The 20,662-nt window shown below is 43.5% G+C and overlaps 1 protein-coding gene and 1 pseudogene across 2 annotated transcripts in view; one reads left to right on the top strand and one right to left on the bottom strand.

The window, feature by feature from the left end:
- The window catches only part of MAML1 (mastermind like transcriptional coactivator 1), a 40,146-nt gene extending 19,484 nt beyond the window's left edge, over positions 1–20,662 (bottom strand). The window contains exon 1 of one of the 2 annotated variants that reach the window (XM_019716939.3): positions 20,047–20,662. In XM_019716939.3, the coding sequence (XP_019572498.3) occupies positions 20,047–20,379 (333 nt within the window). In that variant the 5' untranslated portion in view covers positions 20,380–20,662. Of the gene's footprint in view, positions 1–3,873; positions 3,896–20,046 lie in introns of those variants that run through there. The other variant, XM_074313334.2, reaches the window with a different exon arrangement.
- Positions 841–1,393, top strand: LOC141567192 (cytochrome b-c1 complex subunit 7 pseudogene; annotated as a pseudogene).

The raw sequence follows: 20,662 nt of genomic DNA, 5'->3' as shown, positions 1-20,662 counted from the left end.
TGTACTGCTGAAATACAAAAACTCTTTTAAAAATAACCATGACACCCTTACTGAATGTTAAAAAAAATAAAATTGTTGTTAGAGTTGGTTTATTCAAAATCACTGCATTTGGTAGACATGCTCTTAAGACTCTTTCAATGTGTAACCATTCTCTCTCCATTTTTTTCCTTTGCCATTTATCTGTCCAAGTCATTTGACCTGTACAATTTTCCACTTCCATAGTTGGCTGACTGTATGCCCCCATACTGTCCTTTACTAGTTCTTCTATTCTCTGTATTTCTGGTAAACTGGTAGTTGGACACCAGATCAGATGCAGATTTTGACGTAATTACATATGGGTGATGTTGTGTTGCATGTCATTTTAAAAGGACGTTAATAGATGAGGTCAGATTTGCATTTTTATAAGTTCTCTATAATAACTGTGTGGCAAATGGATTTCAGGGAGGGAGGCTCAGCCAGAGTGACCAGGCAGGAAACTGCAGAAACAGTCTGTGAAAGAGATGAGACCTGAGTGTGGGTACGGGAAGGAAGAAATGATTTCAGAGGAAGGGTGGAAGAAAATTCAGCAGGTCCTGAGGGCCAATTTTATATTGGGGGTGAGGGTTTGGGGACACGGGTAAGATAGAGAACAAAGGAAAAGCAGGGTTTTGGCAGAGGAAGGGGTTAGTTCAGTTATAGCCACGAAGAGATGTCTGGACCATGCAGGGAAGTCCAAGAGGAGGTGAGGAAGTCAGATTAGGATTTAGTGGAGACTGTCATCAGCAAGGCATGAGGCAGGAGCAGATCCCATCACTCAGGACGGGTGAGAAGCACCCGAGGGGCGGGTGAAGAGCCCATAATGAAGGCAGAGCACAAAGTTAAATGCATCAGAAAGGTCCAGGAAAAAAAATGGCGAGGCCTGCCATTGCAGCATCAAGCCAGTGGCTGGAGGTCATTCGAAAATGGTATTACAATGCTGCAGGGTTCAATAAACTGGGGTTAACGCAAGATAATACCTGTAGTCGATGAGGTACAAGAACACCTAAGAAGGCTTCCTGAGAACTTGGATGACAGGAGGTTTCGAATTAAGAGACCACTGGACCTGACCATGAGGCAGCAGATTTTGCCTAAAGAGCAGTGGACAAAATATGAGGAGGATAAATTCTACCTTGAACCATATCTGAAAAGGGTTATTGGGGAAAGGAGAGAGAAGAATGGGCAAAAAAATAATCATGTAATGGAAATATGTGAATGCAGCTGTCTTCCAAGTATTTTTATGATGTTGGTTAAACCTGAAATGTACAATTTAGAATCATCTGGGCTCAAAATATATTACTTTAAGTAAATGTCTACTATAATTTTTAAAAGATCCAGAAAGATTAAAGGCTGAAGCTGTCCAGTGGGTCTGATAACTAATGGCTCACTGATGATGGTGCCCAGAGCAGTTCCAGAAGGTTGACTGGAGTAAACACCCTTGACTGAGAAGTAACTGGGAGGTGAGTACACAGAGTATGGATTGTTCTTTTCCAAGTTTAGTTTTAAAAGGGAGATAGAGAGACAAAGTAGTTTAGTGGTTGCCTGGGCTGGGAAGGGGGTATTGATGGGTGACAGCTAAGGGATGTAAGATTTTTCTGAAGTCATGAAAATGTTCTAAAATCGATTGTACTTATGGGCACACAACTGAATTGTATGCTTTAAATTGGTGGATTGTATGATATGTAAATTACATCTCAGTAAAGCTGTTAAAATAAAGTTGGGGAGAGAGACTGGTTGATAGCCAAAGAGGGTCAAAGAAGGGTTATTATGGAATAATACTTGAGTTCACTTAAACAATAGCAGACAACTACTTGTTGACTAGCCTAGATCCCTCTAAATGTCTCGGGAACTTTGTTATTCTATGAATCCAGTCGGGCATTCATATGTGAGTATGAAAAAGATGTGTCACGACAACGACTGGAAACGTGCCCACCGCTCTGCTTCCAGGGAGGTTCTGACTTAATGGAGGGTCTCCGCATGTAAGAGTGACGCCCTTCCCTCCCAGAGCCATGCCCTCCACCCCAGCCCACCTTGTCAAGGTCCTTGTTCATTCAATCACCACCTTCTCTGTTTTCCATTCATCTCCCTCCTTATCAGTTCTTTCCTCCCTAAGCACTGACAAATGCTCAGTACCTCCCATCTTAAACTCTATCCTACCACAAGCATGTAGCAGTGTTAAGAGCTAGCCCAGCTTGAATCCTGGTTTGGTTGCTTAACTGTTGTGCTCACAGGCAAGTTACTAAACATCTTGAGAAGCTTTAGTCCCTCATCTGAAAAAGAAGGGGGAGGGGAGAGGAGTCACTTCCTGGGGGGCTGAGTCTTGCTGCCACTTACTGAGTAGCTGATAACAGTCCCTTCAGAGCTTCTTCAAAGATGGGGCTCAACTTTGTCATACTCACCAAGGTGACCTCCAGGTTTTTAAATCCAAGGGACACGTATCAAACTGTATGTATTGATCTTTTGGAGGCCCTGAGCTCCAACGACCATTCCTCCCATCTCCACGCAGCGTCTTCCTCCCTTAAGGCCCACAGACTCCTCTCTGGACCTGCTCCTGCCTCCAAGGCCACTCCTAGCAGGCTGGCCCTTCTCATGCCTCTTCCTTCAGGGATGACACCAGCAGGCCTTCATCCCTTTTCACTGCTGTCACCTCATCCACTCAGGGCCTTGGCCACAGCCTAACCACCCGACAAGAGCAGGCACTTGAATATTTATTGAGTGGACCGTCTTCTTTGTGCCCCCGTGTTCTAAATTTGTACGCGACTGGAAACTGGGGATCTGTGCGGGGATGCTCGGCGCTCTCCACACTCAGCACCTGCCTCCTCCCTGACCAGGTGCAGGGCTCAACCCTGTCCTCTCAGGTGACCCACCTGCGCTCTGCTGAGTCTACCTTCTAAATCTCTCTCCGGTGTGAGCCCTCCAAGCACCACCTTAGCTCAACTCATTGGTTCACCCAGATTACTGCAGTAACTTCATGCTGAGCGCTCTCTGTTCTCTCTGTCCTGCCCGCCATGTCATCAGTGTGCGCTCTATAATCACATATCCGAACGATTTAAATTACTTCTTACTTCCCCATCACTTACAGATGAAGTTCCAATTCCTTAACCTGGGACATAAGGGCCTGTCTGATCTGATCGATGACTTGTCTGATTAATCCCCTGCTGTGCCCTTAAGGCCCCAATTTAAACTGAACTCCTCAGGACTGAGAATATACCTCTAGCCTGACGACCTCCTACGAGTCCTTTAAGATTTAGCTCAAACATCAGCTCCTCTGTGGCCTTTCCCCTGCCCATGGACCCCACATAGTCAAGTTGCTACTCTACCCCTAGCGCTCTAACAATGCTTGTCCATAGTACTTATGTTTCCCATTCCTGGTAAAGCGCTGCAGTCATACTATAAAACCGAGACCTGCCTGCCTGCATCTCTCCCGGTCCACAGAGGACAAGAGCCTTGCCCTTTTCATCCACAGAGCCAGGTCCACTGCTCAGCAAGTTACAGGTGCCCAGAGACCGTTCCCAGAACAACCGCCCACCTTCCTCGTCGCTCCCCTTCCCGGTCACTCTACCGTTCTTTAGCCTCATGGATATTTGTCCTTCGGTTTCACAGGTTCTCTCTACCCAATAATGGAGGCAGTACTAGTTCACTTAATTTTCAGGACAACCTTCAGAATTAATGCTGTACTATTATCCCCAATTTCAAGATCAAGGCACTCGGGCTGAGAGAAGTTAAGAACGTGGAAAGTGCGTGCCGAACCAGGTTGTGAATACAGATCTATTTCAAAGTAATTTCTCAAAGTCCAACTTTGGTGACTCCACCAAATGTGCCTTTTTCACCTTAAAACTTCCCAGTGTATTTACTTACCATCATCAACTATTTCCTTTCCTTCTTTGAGAGGAAACATCTCTCCTTGTGAAGATTTAACTCCTTTCAGCTCCACCTTATTCCTTCTGGATCGGCCTTATCAGGGCTTTTCCCCTTGAAACGCTTCCTCTCCACTCAGTGACTTAAAACTGTTTTGTTCTAAGAGCAGTGCTCTCGAAAGGTGCTCCAGCATCACTTGGGAACCTACTGGAAACGCAAATTCTCAGACACTACCCCAGGCCCACCGACTCCGGAACTTGGGGGAAGAGGGGCCCAGGAAACAAGCTCTCCAGGTGTAGGCCCACTAAAAATACACAGGTGAAGCTAATTTTAATAATATATTTTATTTAACCCAATATATTATTTCAAATGTAAGTGATACAAAAAATTAGAGATATTTTAGTTTGCATTCTTTTTGGTACTAAATTTTCAAAACCCAGTGTGTAGTTCACACCTTTGGTACAATTCAATTTGGACTAGGAGCATTTCAAGTACTTACAGCCCTCCCCGACTGGCGGCTACTGTACTGGGCCTAAGTTTCCAGGCTACTGGCCCTGCACCGGCTGCGGCAGCAGGTTCCTTACTGCACACGGGGCTCCCCTTGCAGCCGGTTCTCCCATGTCAGAAAAGCTGAACTCCACACACCAGGCCTCTGCACAGGAATTTCCTGTCTGAAGTACTCAACCTCGCCCTCCTCTCTTTCTCCCAAACTCCTTCTCATGATCTCGTTCAATGTGTTCAACAAGAATCCATCAGAGCTAGAGTTCACTTAGCCGGCCTGCCGCTGCCTGGGTCCTGGGGAGGTGGCAGGGAACAAAACAAACGCTTACTCCCTTGGAGCCTACATTCTACTTGGCTTTTGCTCCCGAGAAGATCGAGCATGGAAAGAAAGGCAGTTTGTGAGGCTTATGGTTTCAAATAAGGTGCTCAGGAAAGGCCTCATGGAATGAGAAGTACGAGCCAAAGTCTGCAGATGAGTTGTGCCAACATCTGCAGAAAAGGGTCCAGCAGTGCGAGAGGCCAAGTGGGAGCATGCCTAGTGGAGACGCGCCGGAGACCGGGAAGCTGGCAGGAGGGACCAGAGTGCCAGACTGCACAGGGCCTGTGGGCCCTGGTTAAGGGGTGGCTTATCCCCAGGTGAGATGGAAAACCGGCGGTGGGGTCGGAGCAGGGGAAACAAGATCATTCTGGCTGCTGGGTGGAGAGCAGACTGTAGGAAGGTGAGGGCCAGCATGGAAACGGATTAGGAGGCAATCATCCAGGTAAAAGAAACGATGGTTTAGACCAGGGTGGTAGTGGCACAGATGCTAAGAAGTGGCCAATCCTGGATGTGTGTTCAAGGTGGAACTGCTGAGGTTTGCTGAAGGGGTTTGACCCAAGGGCCTCTGGGAGAAGAATGTCTCTGGCAGGCTGGTGTGTGGCTGGTGAGAGCAGTAAGTGATGGCAGGTGGCAGCAGAGAGGCCCTGGGGAGAGGCCATGGACGTGTGAGGTTAAGGATGGAGCGGGGCACAGAAGTGGTTTTGCCAGGTGCACAGTGAGCTCTGTTCCTGAGCACAGCCCTGCTCTCAGTAGCACGGAGCATGTCGTGCCCACCTTTTTAAAGTCTTTCTCAATTCCCCGAGGTGACCGCAGAGTTTGCCACTGGCTTTTTGTGCCATCCTCTGGTGTGACGCATATAAAAGCACAGCAGTAGTCAGTCTGTATCTCTCTGTCAGCTCCTAGGGCCGGGTTACTCATTCACGTCTGTCCCCCAGAACAGGACTTGACTCATCATTGCTTAGTAAACAGACCCCTAAATTCTGCCTGTTGATTGGGGCTGGCTAGTTTGCCAAACCAGAACATTCCATGGTTGGCCTGGTCTTTTCGTAAAAGCTCATGCCTGATTAACAGAGGTAATCAGGAGATCAAAAACAACAAAATGAACATTTAAAAAAAATCTCCTAAATCAATAAGAGCTACCATTTATTAAACACCTGTTCTGTGGTAGGCAGAGCAACTGCAAAGCAGATGTTATCATTTCACAGGGAAGGAAACTTAGGCTTGGCCAGTAGAAAGGAGAGTGAAGAGGAAGATCAGCAGTAACCATAGCTCAAAAGCTCTGTGTGTGTGTGTGTGTGTGTGTGTGTGTGTGTGTGTGTGTGTGTGTAACAGGGAGTGACAGTGATGGCTGCTCCCATCTTAACAATCCTAGAAAGCACAGTAGAGAACTCTGGGGGGTGTGAGCTGCAAATATCCACCTGCAACTTCATAGCCCCCAGGGGTGGCTAGCTGCCTGCCACACTAAAGGCTGGTACAGAACACAGAACACATGTAAATTCTCAACTCTCCACTTAACTTATACAGGCTGCATGCATGTGCTTACACTGTACTACAGAACCCAACTTCTGACACGGATGGTAGACTTTCTCTAATAAAAACGCTTAGGACAAAAATGTAGAAAGGTCATACTCTTGACGTGAAATGGACAACCTTCAGTGTAAACTGTCAATGGATCAGTGGGACATTGGGACATTAGCAGTGCACCTCAGGCCCGGCCCCAGAGGGGTTGCAGCTCAAGAGCTCTGCAGACTTGGAGCAGGGGTTAGCCCTGCATCTCATGTCCCTGCCACTCCTCTGAAGCTGCCCTGCCACAGGTCACCAGCAAGGCCCACATGGCTGAATACAACTTCCCAGCAGCCCCTACCCGTAGGCGCTCTCCTGACCTGGCTCAGTAAGCGGAATCTCAAAAATCAGAAACTCTTGATTCATCCCTAGCTCCTCCCCCAACTCCTAATCAACTGCCAAATCCTGTTCACTTTACCATTTCAGTATCTAAGGAATCTGTCCTTCTGTCCCCACACAGCCACTTACTAGCTCTTCCTACTCATTTCTTGCTAAGACCAGTAAAATAGCCTTATAACTGGTCTCTCTGTTGCCAACCTTCTACCACCTGTACTCGCCCCCCACATCCGCCCTCTACGCCACTGCAAAGATGACCTAAGGCACAGATTTACTCAAGGTTCACCATTATTTCAATCCTTTCATTGGCTCTCCACAGTAGGTAAAAAGAATCAAGTGCAAGCTCCTTGCCATGGTATGCAATGATTGATTTTATGCATCAATTTGACTAGGCCACGGGATGCCCACATATTCAGATTATTTTGGGTGTGTGTGAGGGTGCTTCTGGATAAAATTAATATGTGAGTCTGTGGGCTGAGTAAAGCAGACTGTCTTTCCTCATGTGAGTGGGCCTAACCTAGGTAGTGAGGGGCCTGAATAGAAAAAGCTGGTAAGAGGAAACTCCGCCCACCGGATTGCCTTGAGTTTTAAAAATCGGTTCTTTTGGGTCTCAAACCTGCCAACACTCGGACTGGAGCTGTGCTGTCGGCTCTCCGGGGTCTTCAGCTTTCCGACTGCAGATCTTAGGGACTCGTCAGCCACCATCACTGCATGAAGCAATTCATTAAAATTGATCAATCTCTCTCTACATATCTATCACTATATCTCCTAATGGTTGTTTCTCTGGAGAACCCTGACTAGTGCAGTATGCAAGACTTTTATGATTTGACAAGTTTATGTCTCCAGGCTTACTGCTCAACCCACCTTTGTCATATTATACTTTTCCTTTGCAATTAAAATGTTTTTCTTGTGAAAGGTATCTTACATATATGCATACACAACAGTGCAAAAAGTAGTAATAAAATGAACACTGTGCACCAACTGCTCAAGTGAAGAAACAACAGTACCAGCACTTTAGAAACCTGGCACTCAAAGTGTGGTCCTGGGACAGCACAACTGGCATCACCTGGAAGGTTGCAAATGCTGACTCTCAGTACCTCCACCTCTGCCTTAGCATCCCCTGTCTAACAGGATCTCCAGGTGATTCAAAGACACATTGAGGCTGAGGAACTCTCCTTAGAAGCCCCTCCATCCTCTCTTCATGCTCCCACGCCCCCCAGATATAACTAATATCCTGACTTTGTGTTAACAGCTGTGATTTGTAGCTCCACCACCCTCATGTAACCTACCCCCACAATAAACCACCTTGTCTTGAAGACGGAGCGCAAGCGCACAGCAGCCAGGCAAGGACAGGGCAGCACTGCCCTGCTGGGCGGAGGCCCCAGGAGGAGGTGAGCGGGACAGTCTCGGCTCAGGGTCTGACTTCCGCTTCTCTGGGAGGTGACGAGACCCTTTTTGGGGAAGTCATGAGTGAGGTCAGGAGCAAGTCCTGGGAAACAGGGTTCCCCACAGTTGGGCACCTGGCAGGACTGTGGGGTGGACCAGGTGTGGGACTGCAGCAGGTGGGTGGGCAGAGGGAGTGGGTTGCCCTGCACCCCCTGCTCCTAAGCCCACCGTGGACCCCTCAGCTCTCAGGGAAAACTGAGAGCTTTCATCAGTGACATGTGTGTCCTCGGGAGAATCCAGGCCAAGTTCTCCTGGGCGTTCTGTCCTCGGGTTAAGAAGATGGCCTGATGGAAGTGGGGGCCTTGGTGTTGACACTGTTGCAGTAGGGCTCAGATGCCTCCAGTCTGGTGCCGGGCTGTCATCCTGGGATCACCTTTCATGTTCCTCCAAGGGATCCCTTGTCATCTCGTGTTGGGTGTCTTGCTTCCTGTCTCTCATGTCTGACTCTTTCCTGATTTATTCTTTTAATTTTGGTATAGTACTTCTTATAGCAGCTTCTTGAGAAAGGACATGTGACAGTCAAATTTAAAAAAAAATTCATCTCTGAAAACGACTTTATTCTATATTCTTGTTGTATACTTTGGCTAGGTATTGAATTCTAGGTTTGCAATCATTTTCCTTCAGAAGTTTGGAGGCACTGTACCACCGTCTTCTTGCTTCCCATGTTGCTGCTGTAAGGTCCAAAGACACTCTGATTCTTGACATGTGACCTAGAAACCTCCCCACCCTGCAAGCCTACCTATAGCCCCTTTTAAACCCAATGTTCAGAAATTTTATGACTGATGTAGGTCTATTTTCTTCCCCAGTGATGGGCACACTGCATGCCCTTTTAATCTGGCAACTCATGTCCTTCAGTTCTCAAATTATTTTATTAATCATTCCCTCCCTGTTTTCTTCCTGCAATTTCTGTTATTCAGATGTTGGGCCTCCTACGCTGGTCCTCTAATTTTCTTTTCTATTTTCCATCTGGTTTGTCTTTTTTTCCCTCTCTCTACTTTTTGGGAAAATTGCTTATATTTTATATGTATAGTTCACACATATATTTCATATTTTAAAAATATTTCCAAGATTTTGCTTTCTGAATTTAAAAAAAAACTTTTGTTCCATAAATACAATATATCCTCTTATCTCGCTCATTAACATCTCATTGTCTAAAGCAAGTCCTAAGTCCAAGCACCAAATCAAGGGACGGGGAAGTATACTCTGCCTGCTAAGAAGCTATGGCAAGGGTGTGGGTTTATAATATGACCTAGAGAATAAAGAATTGAGAGCAAATATTAACCTACCACCACACAACTAAAGGACATGACATATTCCCATCAATACAGTGACTCATTTCAGCAACAATAAGGGACAAACATCAGAGGAGGTGAAAGAGGGTAGAGGCAAGGAGATGTATAGTTAAAAACTGTTCTAAGTAATTCTTATATATGCGCCACTCTGACACAGAGTGTCTTTGAGTGAAAAATATTAACCAGCAATTTGTTTCTAAAAAAACTTCCAGGTTTTATAAATTTCTTCCCCATGTATGATTTCATCTGCAAAAGCGAAATGTCATAGTGGAAAGATAAAGACCTTTGGTATTGGACTTTGGTTTGAACTTTGGTCCTACGACTGAGCTGGCAACCTTGGCAAGGTAACCTGTGAGTCTTACTTTTTTCCCCTTACATGTAAAATTGGACATAACAATATCTACCATATGAGACTGCTGTGAGGATTAAATGGCAATATATTTAAACAGCCTGGTTCTTTTAAAATTTTATTGTGATCTGACCAGCGAGGTTACTTATATCAAAGCAGGCCTGATAATGGATTTCGTGGTCCTAACACAGCACATCACATAAAGTAGTTCCCCCTTATCCGTGGGGGATACATTCCAAGACCCCCAGTGGATGTCTAAACCACAGATAGTACCAAACCCTTGTATACTATGCTTTTTCCCTACAAATACATAACTATGGTGAAGTTTAATATATAAATTAGGCAGAGTAAGTGAATAATAAAACAGAACAATTATGACAATACACTGTAATAAAAGTTATGGGAATGTGATGTCTCTCTAAATATCTTATTGTACTGTACTCTCTTCTTATAATGATGTGAGGTGCTAAAATGCCTATGTGATGAGATGAAGTGAGGTGAATGAAGCAGGTGTTAGGCTACTATTTACCTTCTGAGGATACGTCAGACAGAGGATAATCTGCTTTGGGTGATCCTGGATCATCGAGCCATGAAGATGTCAATGGCTAGATTTCAATTTAAAACTTATGAATTATTTCTGGAATTTTTCATTTAATATTTTCGGACCACAATTGACCATGGGTAACTGAAACCGTTGAAAGCAAAACCTTGGTAACTGAAACATGGATGGGGTGGGGAGGGACTGCTACAAGCAGCAGAGGCAGCTCAAGGCAGAATCCCAAGACAACTGCCTCTTTCCACAGTGTATCACCTCCAGCCAGCTCACGGCTTCCTTAAGGGAAAGGTCCTGATATCATTAGCGTGTCAGCAACACTTGGAGACTTAGCTTTCCCAGTAAGGGAAGAGATGCTTTGTGGTCTTCTGGCTTTAGAAAAACTGCCCTGTTTTACCTCCCGTGAACCTCAACCCTCAGAGAGAGAGCCTAGACTGTGCTAGATTGGGTTACCTGCTTGGAAGTAAAATTTTTCCACTTAGTTTACAATCTTTGGTCTCTTAGAACTTTTTTTCCCCTTAACACCCTTCAAAGATGAGGAATTTGGAGCAGAGAGAACGAGTATCATGCTTAAAGCCATACAAATACTTTAAGCCAAAACAGTCATTGCATTTAGGTTTTTGACTTCTGGCCCATAATAACCTTCACCCTGTCTGTATGCAAATATTGAATTATCTTCCTTCTGCTCATCAGCACCCCCGTCCTTCCCTGAGACACAGGGCCTACCGTCTTTTTTGTTATTGTTTAGATTAACACACTTTATTTATAACTGTATAGCAATAAAGATACTACTATATAGCAATAGAGACACAAACTTTTTCCTTGTTTTATATTCACGCAGAGAATCACAAACTCTATCACATCTTTCTCTCTTTGACTTTAAAATGACTCTAGTCTGTCTAATTTCATTGCCTTTATGAAGAAGCCCTTAGAAAATTTTCAGGGCATGTGGTTTGTAAAATCATGGTTTTTGTCCTATAATTTTTCAAAAATTGTGGTCAAAAACCCATATCACAAAATTTACTATCTTAACCCTTTTTAAATGTACAATAGTGTTAACTATATGCACACTGTCCTGCAACAAATCTCTAGAAGTTTTTAATCTTGCAAACCTGAAACTTTATACCCACTGAATGAATGATTCCCCCTTCCCTCCAGCCTCTGGCAACTAGCATTCTACTTTCTGTTTCCAAGGGTTTGACTATTTTAGATACCTCATATAATTGAAATCATACGGTATTCGTCTTTTTGCAACTAAGTGATTTTACATAGCATCATGTTCTCAGGGTTCATCAATGTTTTGGCATATAACATGATTTCCTTCCTTTTTAAGAGTGAATAATATTCCATTGTACGTATATACCATGTTTTCTTTACTCATCTGTTGATGGAAATTTAGACTGCGTCCACCTCTTGGCTACTGTGAATAAGGCTGCAAGGAACATGGGAGTACAGATCTGGGTCTATCATCTTACCTCTACCAACTCCATTTTTGAAATGACCACAGCCTAAAAACATACAGCTTCTCATTCCCTTCCACAGTATCATTACTAGTCATTCAATCTATGCTTCTGACTGCTAAACATGTGGCAGGTATGGTGCCAGACTCTTGGTCTTGCTCTCAAGTTGCTCATAGTCTAATGGAGCGCAGTAAACACACTAATTAAAGCTCCGTGGGACTGTTCTGACAGAGGTTAAGGACCTAACCCAGCTTGAGGAACGACTGAGGGAAGGCATCCTGGGGGAGACGACACATGAGCAAAGTTCTGACGGCTGAGCAGGCAGACATTATGAGACTGGGGAAGGACAGACATGGGAAGACACTAAGAGAAATTAGGCTGTTTTCAAAGCAGTGCATCGAAAGTACTACTTTGGGGATCTTGGGTGTATCGCACATGGGCTTCATCCCCATGGTTGCAGGCGCCATCCAGCAACATGCTATTCCACCAGGCATGGTCCAACTGATGCCACTTCAACTGTGTGTCTGTACTGGTCTGTCAGCTGCTCTGCTAGGCAGCAAGGTCGTCCACCGCCCATAAGAGCCTTGAGAACATTGGTTGCCTAAGTTTGGCCGGTGAGTTGGGATGCTTTGAATTCAGATATACCATAGAGCAGGAAGCAGGAGAGGTGATATTTTTTCAATTAAAAACATCATCCTTCCACCCTCAACTAATCAATCAGTGTATAGTAGCTCCTTGAAGGAACATCCCATGAGACAGCAGAGAACAAGGGTAAGAAATATGAAGGCAATGCATCGTATCTGACAGGCAATAAAACTCATGACAAGGCTCCATGCTCGTGAACTCTCTCCCTTGGAAGTGAGGGGCTTATCATGGAGACGTAGTAGGTACAGTTGAAAAATGAAGTCAAACTTTTTCTCACAGAAAGCTGAGTCTGATTTGGCTGATAAATTTGACAACGAAGACAAAACTGGTTTTGCCAATTAGGTTATACAGTAGACATTTTCCACACATTAAACAAGATATAACAGCACTTCTAAGATTTTGATGAAAAAATTATCTAAAGCAGACAAAAAGTATTTTATCAAAAACTACTGTATTGGCAAAGGTGTACTAAAATAACAGCATTTTGATTTTCCTAACCAATTTTGAATGTATTAGATTAAACAAGGTACCTCTGTGTGAAAGAATAACAGGTATATCTAATAATAAATTGGTAAAATTTGGTAAAGCCTTTGTGTTATATTTATCAGTAACTGAGAAAGTAAGTAACTAATAACTAGATTTATCCTTTTATAAGTCAAGATGGTTTCTAATTCTTTGCTTTCAATAAATTAAAGGTGTATCCAACCATGTTGTCAGCTAATTAGTAAATTAATTTCTGATGATACATCATTGTGATTTCTGGCATACAACTCAAGTTTCAAAAAAATTACACAACATTACCATACTAAATTTCTTCCTTTCTTTTATATTTATTTATGTAAACAAGGATTTATGGGACTTAAATTTATAAAAACAAAAAATAGAAATAGAATCGAGAACTATCATTTTGCCAACAAATACATCTATGCTTATGTGAACAAACTCAGGAAGGGGAACCCTCATCCATCTCACTAAGGGAGGCATTTCTAATAAACTTGTACTTTTTTGATTAATAATTAATTACAAAAATGTATAATGCATTTATTTTGTTGTGTACTCAATTACTATAACTCAACTTATTGAAATAAACACTCGTTAATACTCAGATGCTACACCTAGCTTTCATATATAAATGCTTCATATACAAATGCTACATATATTCTTCTTCTGTATAAATTAACTTGAAAAGAGCAAAAATATGCATAGAGCTTTATGGTCAAAGTAAATTGAAAAGTTTTTAATTTCAATTTTTATATCTTGTTTTTGTTCTAGAAAAATATGCTAATCAAATAAAAAGAACTGCAAGCATTCATTATGTTAGAATAAAACTACAGGGGGTCGGACCTGCGGCTCAGGTGGTTGGAGCGCCAAGATCCTAACACCAAGATCACCGGTTCAATTCCCACATGGGCCAGGAAGCTGCGCCCTCTACAGCTAAGATTGTGAACAATGGCTCTCCCTGGAGCTGGGCTGCCCTGAGCAGCCAGAGGTTGGCGTGGGCTGCCATGTGCTGCCACCGGCTACTGTGTGCCGCCATTAGTGGCCAGTGGCCAGCGTGAGCTGCTGCTGTGAGCCGGTGACCTGTGACCGACTGCCTCAGCTGAGGGGGAGGGAGGTAGCGCAAGGCTCCTAATACCAGCATGGGCCAGGGAGCTGTGTCCTACACAACTAGACTGAGAAACAATGGCTTGACCAAAGGGGTGGGTGGGTGGTGGAAGAAGGGGAGAAAACAAAAAAAGAATAAAATTACGTGGGGCAAGTGTAAAAGAAATACAAGTTCCAGGAGAAAAAGGAATGATTTTAAATTTTTGTTAAAGAAAAGCATTCTTTAAATAACTGATGAAAGCATATTGTTAAGGTATTCAGATTCTACTAGCTACATTTTAAAAAGTGATGTAACCTTTTTATTTTTAAATGTTAATATTTATAATTGTCTGGAATTTATATCCCCTTCAACTATAAATAGTATTTTTGCCCCTTTTCTTTTCTTTTTAGAATAGTTGATTCACATTAAATATATGCAGCACTTTATAAGACTCCATGTTATATAAATTGCTTATTTCATATATTTTACTTAATAAATTGAGTTATGATAGTTTGGTATACAATTGATCAACATAATAAATGCACTATAGATCAACACAATAAATGCATTATAATTTTTGATAAGCTTAAAAACTTCGGATGAAAAGCTTTAGATGTCAGCATAAAAATGTGTGAGGAAATTCACAATATTTCACAATTACTTGGTCCAAATACCTATTATCAAATGTACAACTTTTCATGATTTGACTCCTACGTTTCCAGCTTTATCTTCCAGGTTCAGGCACTTCAAGCCCCAAAATCAAAGAACTACTCATTGTCATAATTTTGTGCTTTGGCTTAGTTTCCCAAAGGGATCAAAATCTTATCAGATGCCTTTGATAAGGCTCAGGTCCCCATTGCATATTAGCGTATTAAAGGTTTGGAAATGTCCTAAATAAGGACACTGTTTAAGTCTGTTTATCCCACTGTCTCCTAAATTTGTTCTCCTCTTTTAATATGGCATTGAAATCAGTGTTCCATTGAACACCCTTTGGGAAGAGCATCTGGCAAAATATTAAGACGCATTTAAAAGCCAAATTTTTAAAGCTTTCCAAACCTCACCCAAAGAGGCATCCCTTCCCCAATATTCCCACAGGCTTTGAAACCCCCAACATGGCTTTGAAATGACCTATTTACTACCTACTTCCCATTAGGCTGCCTGACACAGATCCTGTGCCACCACAATTCCCGGCTCCCAGTAGGAGCTCAACGTTCATTGAACAAATGAGCACCTGAGAGCTGGAAGTGAAGGAAAGGAGTGGGAAACTCCCCGGTTTCCACTTTGGTTGCATGTGCTGGGGAAAACATTCCAAAGGAATGTAAGATTGACAGGAAAAGGGAAGAGTCCATTTTGGACATGTGGAAACTCAAAATGGAAATGTATAGTAGACATTTGGAAATATGGATCTGAACCTCTGTAGAATCTAGAAATTTGGAGAATCTTACAGGTGATAAACGAAGCTATGAAAGTCAATGACATTACAAAGTAGAGGATGGAAACATAACTATTTAAAAAGTGAGCAAAGTTTCTCAAGCCAAAAAAACTCAGAATTCCCCTCAACACTCCGCCTCCCTCTTGCCCCCATCTACTCCATCTAGCCCGTCCCCAAGCTGCTACCTCTACCATCAGGAAGTGCCCAGAATCCATCTCGTCCTCTTCATTTCCTCTACTACACCAGCCCCAGCCTGCACCACCGCAAAAGCCTTAACTGCATCCACTCTTACCCACACCAATCCCCACCAGCACTAGAATGACCTTTAAAAAATAAGTCACATCACGTCATGTTTCTGCTTAAAATCCTGCTATTGCTTCCCACTGCACTTGATCTGATCCTTGCTCACCCACCTCTCATACCACCTGCCTACCGGCCACACTGATCGCCTTTCTGTTCTTCATGCAAGCTCAGAAGGTTCCTGCCTCAGAGACTTTGTGCTGGTGGTTCTAACTGGAATGTTCTTTCTTGAGACTTTCGGCTAACGGATGACCCTCCTGTCCTTCAGGCCCAAATTAAGACAAAGCATCTCATCTAAAGCTGCTACTATAAATCGCTCAGTATCACACTACTCTTTTAATTTTTCTTAGGATTTATTATAATTTAAAACTAATTTTAGGGGGGCGGGGGGTGGAGGGTGGGTGATGAGGGTAAGGGGGATCGAATATATGGTGATGGAAGGAGAACTGACTCTGGGTGATGAACACACAATGGGATTTATAGATGATGTAATACAGAATTGTACACCTGAAATCTATGTAATTTTACTAACAATTGTCACCCCAATAAATTTAATAAAATAAAATTAAAAAAAAAGGAAAAAAAAGAAACCAAACACCTTAAAAAAAACACAAAACTAATTTTTATTATTTCTTTGTTTTACAGAAGGAAGATTTATTCAAGCAAGAGAAGGGTCAGTTGGGCAGTCTTCTGGAAACTCTAAAATTAATTTTTAAAATTATCGATGAGATAATTTCCTCTATGAAAGCAGAGTTTTAATTTGTCCTGTTCACTGCTGTATTTCTAGTGCCTAAAATACGCTCTGGCCCACAGTAGGCACTCAAATATTTGTTGTATGAATTAATATGGGAAAGCAGGAAGGAGACTGAGAAAAAAACAGAAAGCTGGAAAGAAAATAAGAAGAGAGTAGGAGCTCAGAGAAGAGTCTTAAGGAGGAGGAAGTCAAGAGGAATGATGACTAAGAAGCCACTAAATTTGGCAATTCCATCTTTGGTGTCCTTTCAGGGGGCAACGTCGGAAAAGTAGAAGAGGTAGAAGGCAGATTACAATAGGCTGAGTAAATGGGAAGTTCAAGGAAAGGGCAAAGGGAAGGAAGAAGATGGAGTGCGAGTTTGAGGGTGAGAAAAGACAAAAGAAAGGGGAATATCTGCTTGTGCTTTCAAGCTGAAGGGAAGGATGCTGTGGGAAACCGGATACTGACAATAAAAAAGGAAAGAGGGTGCTAGGACAAGGTCCCAGATGTTATAGGAAGAAATGGGATCCTAAAGCCACATTAGTCATCTTTTCTCTAAAACTATCCCACATGATTACAGCACAATGTCTGTTTTATGTTCAGAAATATCTACTCCCTAGAAATAATGTATTTGAATAATTCTTACATAATTTTGGTCTACAAAATCATTATTAAAAACGTGCACATACTTCTTAACTCTTAGAAGGTATACACTGGGGTATATGGAAGTAGAGAGCCATGAGATGTGCAATGTCCTCTCAGGTGGTTCAGAGAATAAAAGTTTTAGAGAGGGAGAGAGGGTATGTGCAAATGATAAAGTAAATGGGGCTCACTGGTGACAGTGGGTAGAATCTAACCTGTTCTTTATACTACTTGTATAGTTTTTGTTTTAAATTATGTATAAATAAAAGTTAAAGAGATAGAGGAAGAAATTTTGCACACCTAAGCTAAGCAAGGAAGGCAGTTTCCATGAAACTGGAAATTTGGCATTTTTCTGTCAAATTTCTACTTTTAGACTATCAAGCAGCACAAAATAACAATCGTAGATAAAGGGACGAGGCATAAACCTTTACAGCATTTTGTTAAAAGAAAAAAGTTCAAGCTATTGTAAAAGACTATTTTCATTACAGAATGAATACATGTATAAAGTGGGGTGGTGGTGTAATTCTCTATAATCTAGTGTTCCTAATAAAAAGTCAACCATAACTGTCATTAGAAAACTACTATTTGGTTTTTAAAGAGCACACACAGCATGAAGAAAACCTAGTAAGGTCATTCCTTGACAACTAGATAGAGTCTGAAGCACTGTTTCTGATCCATCTTTAACAGAGTAAGCAGACAGTGGTTAAGATTTTGCTGCGGTGGGATATCCTAAAAGGAAAAAACCTACAGGTGAACTCTATTAGTTAATTTGATCCCTTTTCAAAAAGCTGCACAAATGGTTTGTTAATGGTAACTGTAGCTATCAGATAGCCGCCCAACAGTACTACAATACATTTGGGGGAAAAAGAAGAAATAATATTCCATATGTTATTCTCTATATATATAGATTTGATTTATTTCTATATTTGTATCAAATATATATAGAATTGTCAAAAATAACAATGACCGTCCCTCTCCCTGTGCAAGCTGTGCTCTCTCTCCAAGTCATATCCTACCCAGGCAAGGTCTCTCTCCCGTTGTGAAGTGAAGGAGCCACTAAAATGGAAAATGCCACTGTTTTCTTAGTGACATTGATCTTCCATTCCTGCGATCCCATTCCAAGGCCGAAGAGCATACCCAGAATCACCTGGAAAGTGAAGTGAACAGGGGTCCTCTTCCTGGTAGGGAGACAGAAGAGCACTTCCACTCTAAAGGTGAAACTCATGAAATCCATGCGTCAAGATTTAATGTGATAAGACATCAATGTAACACGACACATCTAATCAGGCTGACACCCAGAGGAATAACCGACAAGCCAGATTCAAGTTCGAACACACTCAAAATTAATTTCTCTTCAAACAACATGCCTAATCTCTCCATTAATTCAGGACTAAAAATACCATAGGGGGTCTAAACTCCTACTCTTTAAACAAATTGAATCACTACTAATATGCTTTCTAGAGGGAGTTCAAGGCAACTCTTTGTGTGTAAAACCAAGACTTTTATGAGCTTTCTTTACTTTAACTAGAATGACCACCCACTACTCTTGAAGTCCTTCCTTAAAACAAGTTGTTAGTAAAGGAATCATGAAGTTAAGCCATTTTGCTTTTGAGATTAGTGCATAAGAGGATAAATTACTGAATAAAGTGTACTGCCAAGTTTATTATCAATCATTCAACAAACACATGCTGAGAGCCTAAGAAGTGTACGGAACTCTGAGCCAAACCTCTCCCTGCCTCCCAGGGCTTACAGTCTAGTTAGCAAGATATGACCAAAGTAGTATGTGACTATGTGCTAAAAATAAATATCAAAGACAATACATTTCCTAAATGTTTTGGCAAAGTTGATTCTGACTGCTATGGGCTAGTGTGGTCAGAAACCAGCTTTCAAGAAGAGGAAGATGAGCTGGACCTGAAGGATGGCAGGATTCTGAAAGGTGCGGAGGAGGGTCCTTGCAGGCAGCCTTTCCATTTGTGAAAATATTTTCACATCCACAATCACTTCTTTTGAGTCTTATAAGAATCATGGAGGATAAGAAGCTAAACATATCTGCGGTTTACAGATGAGAAAAGTGAGGACCACAACCCACGACTAGTTGTAGGCAATGCAATGTCCAGCAGCCCAGGCTAATGATACTATTCAACCAGAGAACAGGGCCTGTGGGGCACACAACATTTACAGAGGAAAAGAGAGGCCAAATACCTGAAGACTAGTTAGGGAAGAGCACTGCCATATAGCCCAAGGGATAGGTAATAAAGGCATGCATTCAAAAATACACAGAACAAATTAGATTGGTAACATTTGTTTAAACTTTAAATTACCAAGAAAAAAACAACAACAAAACTTTTGTCTCCCTTTTATAAATCAGTTTCAGGGAGGAAAACCTCCCTGAAATAATTTACCAACAAACTCTTTAATATTATCAGAAATTTTAAATAGGCTTATAAATTAAAACTGAATTGTCAATAGCACTGCTGTAATCACAAGTTCACAAATTTCAGGGCAGCCCAAACAAGGAATACTTTAATGCAACACAAACAGCGGTACTACGCCTTTTAGTAAGGTTTCCAAAGATTTTTGGCTTTTTCCATTCAGAATAGTTTCATTTGGTCAACTAAAGGACAGCTTATTTCCATATATAAGTCCTGTCCCAGCAATGAGCAAGGATCCAATAAACATTTACAAAATAATGAGGCCACTCTAAGGCCAGCGTGCTCAAATACAATTCTCAAAATTTCTGAATCAGTCTAGAAGAAAAACCTTTCAGCTGCCGTTCACCAGCCTTCCCAGCCGACGCCTTAATGTAAAGTCTCTACGGTCATGTTTAGTAATGTAAAGTCATGTAAAGTCTCTACGGTCATCCCATAGTAATGCCACAGTGTCATTTCCCGCAGGTGACAACCGCTCGGTCCCCGCCAGATCAGCCTCTCCCGAACCAGGCCCCAGGAGCTGCAGGCACTGGGGCGTCTCAGAGCGGCCCGGGCGGCGGCAGGGGACGCTCCCTGCGCCCTACTCACCGCGACTGGGCGGCCGTGCTCCGGGCCGTCGGCGGCGTCGTGGCGCGGGGTCGACGCGGGCGGCGGGGCCGCGGCCGCGGCCGCGGCCGCGGCCGGGGCGGGCGGTTGCCGGTGCTTGCCGGCGCGCTTGGCCTTGGCCTGGATGCAGCGCTGGTGCAGAGCGAAGGTGTGCTGGCGCTCGAGCTCCAGGCGCTCGGGCGACACGGCCTCGTAGCGGGCCTCGCAGGTGTTGTGGTGGCGCCGGCACAGCTCGATGCGCCGGCGGAGGCGCTCCATGACCGCGCTGTGCCGCGGCAGCGCAAACTCCGCCATGGGGCAGGTGGGCAGCACCATGGGCCGCGGGCAGCACGGGCCGGGCCCGGGGCGGGCCTCCCGGGCCGGCTGGCACTGCGGGATCCGCTCACCGCCGGCGGCCGGCCGCCTCACGGCCGCGCCATGGCCCCGCGGGCCGCGGAGCCGGCTCGCGCGCGGCAGCGAATCTTCCTCCGGCCCGCTCGGCCCGACCCCGGCCGGCGCTCGCTGCCCACCTCAGGCCTCGGCCTGGCCCCGCCGCCCCGGGCCCATTGTTTTCCGCGCCGCCGCCGCCGCCATCTTAAAATTGTTTTCAGAGCTCTCG

This window comes from Rhinolophus sinicus, chromosome 5, assembly GCF_057876585.1.
Source record: "Rhinolophus sinicus isolate RSI-liver-muscle chromosome 5, RSI-T2T, whole genome shotgun sequence".
NCBI lineage: Eukaryota > Metazoa > Chordata > Mammalia > Chiroptera > Rhinolophidae > Rhinolophus > Rhinolophus sinicus.
This window is presented reverse-complemented; position numbering and strand designations above follow the sequence as displayed.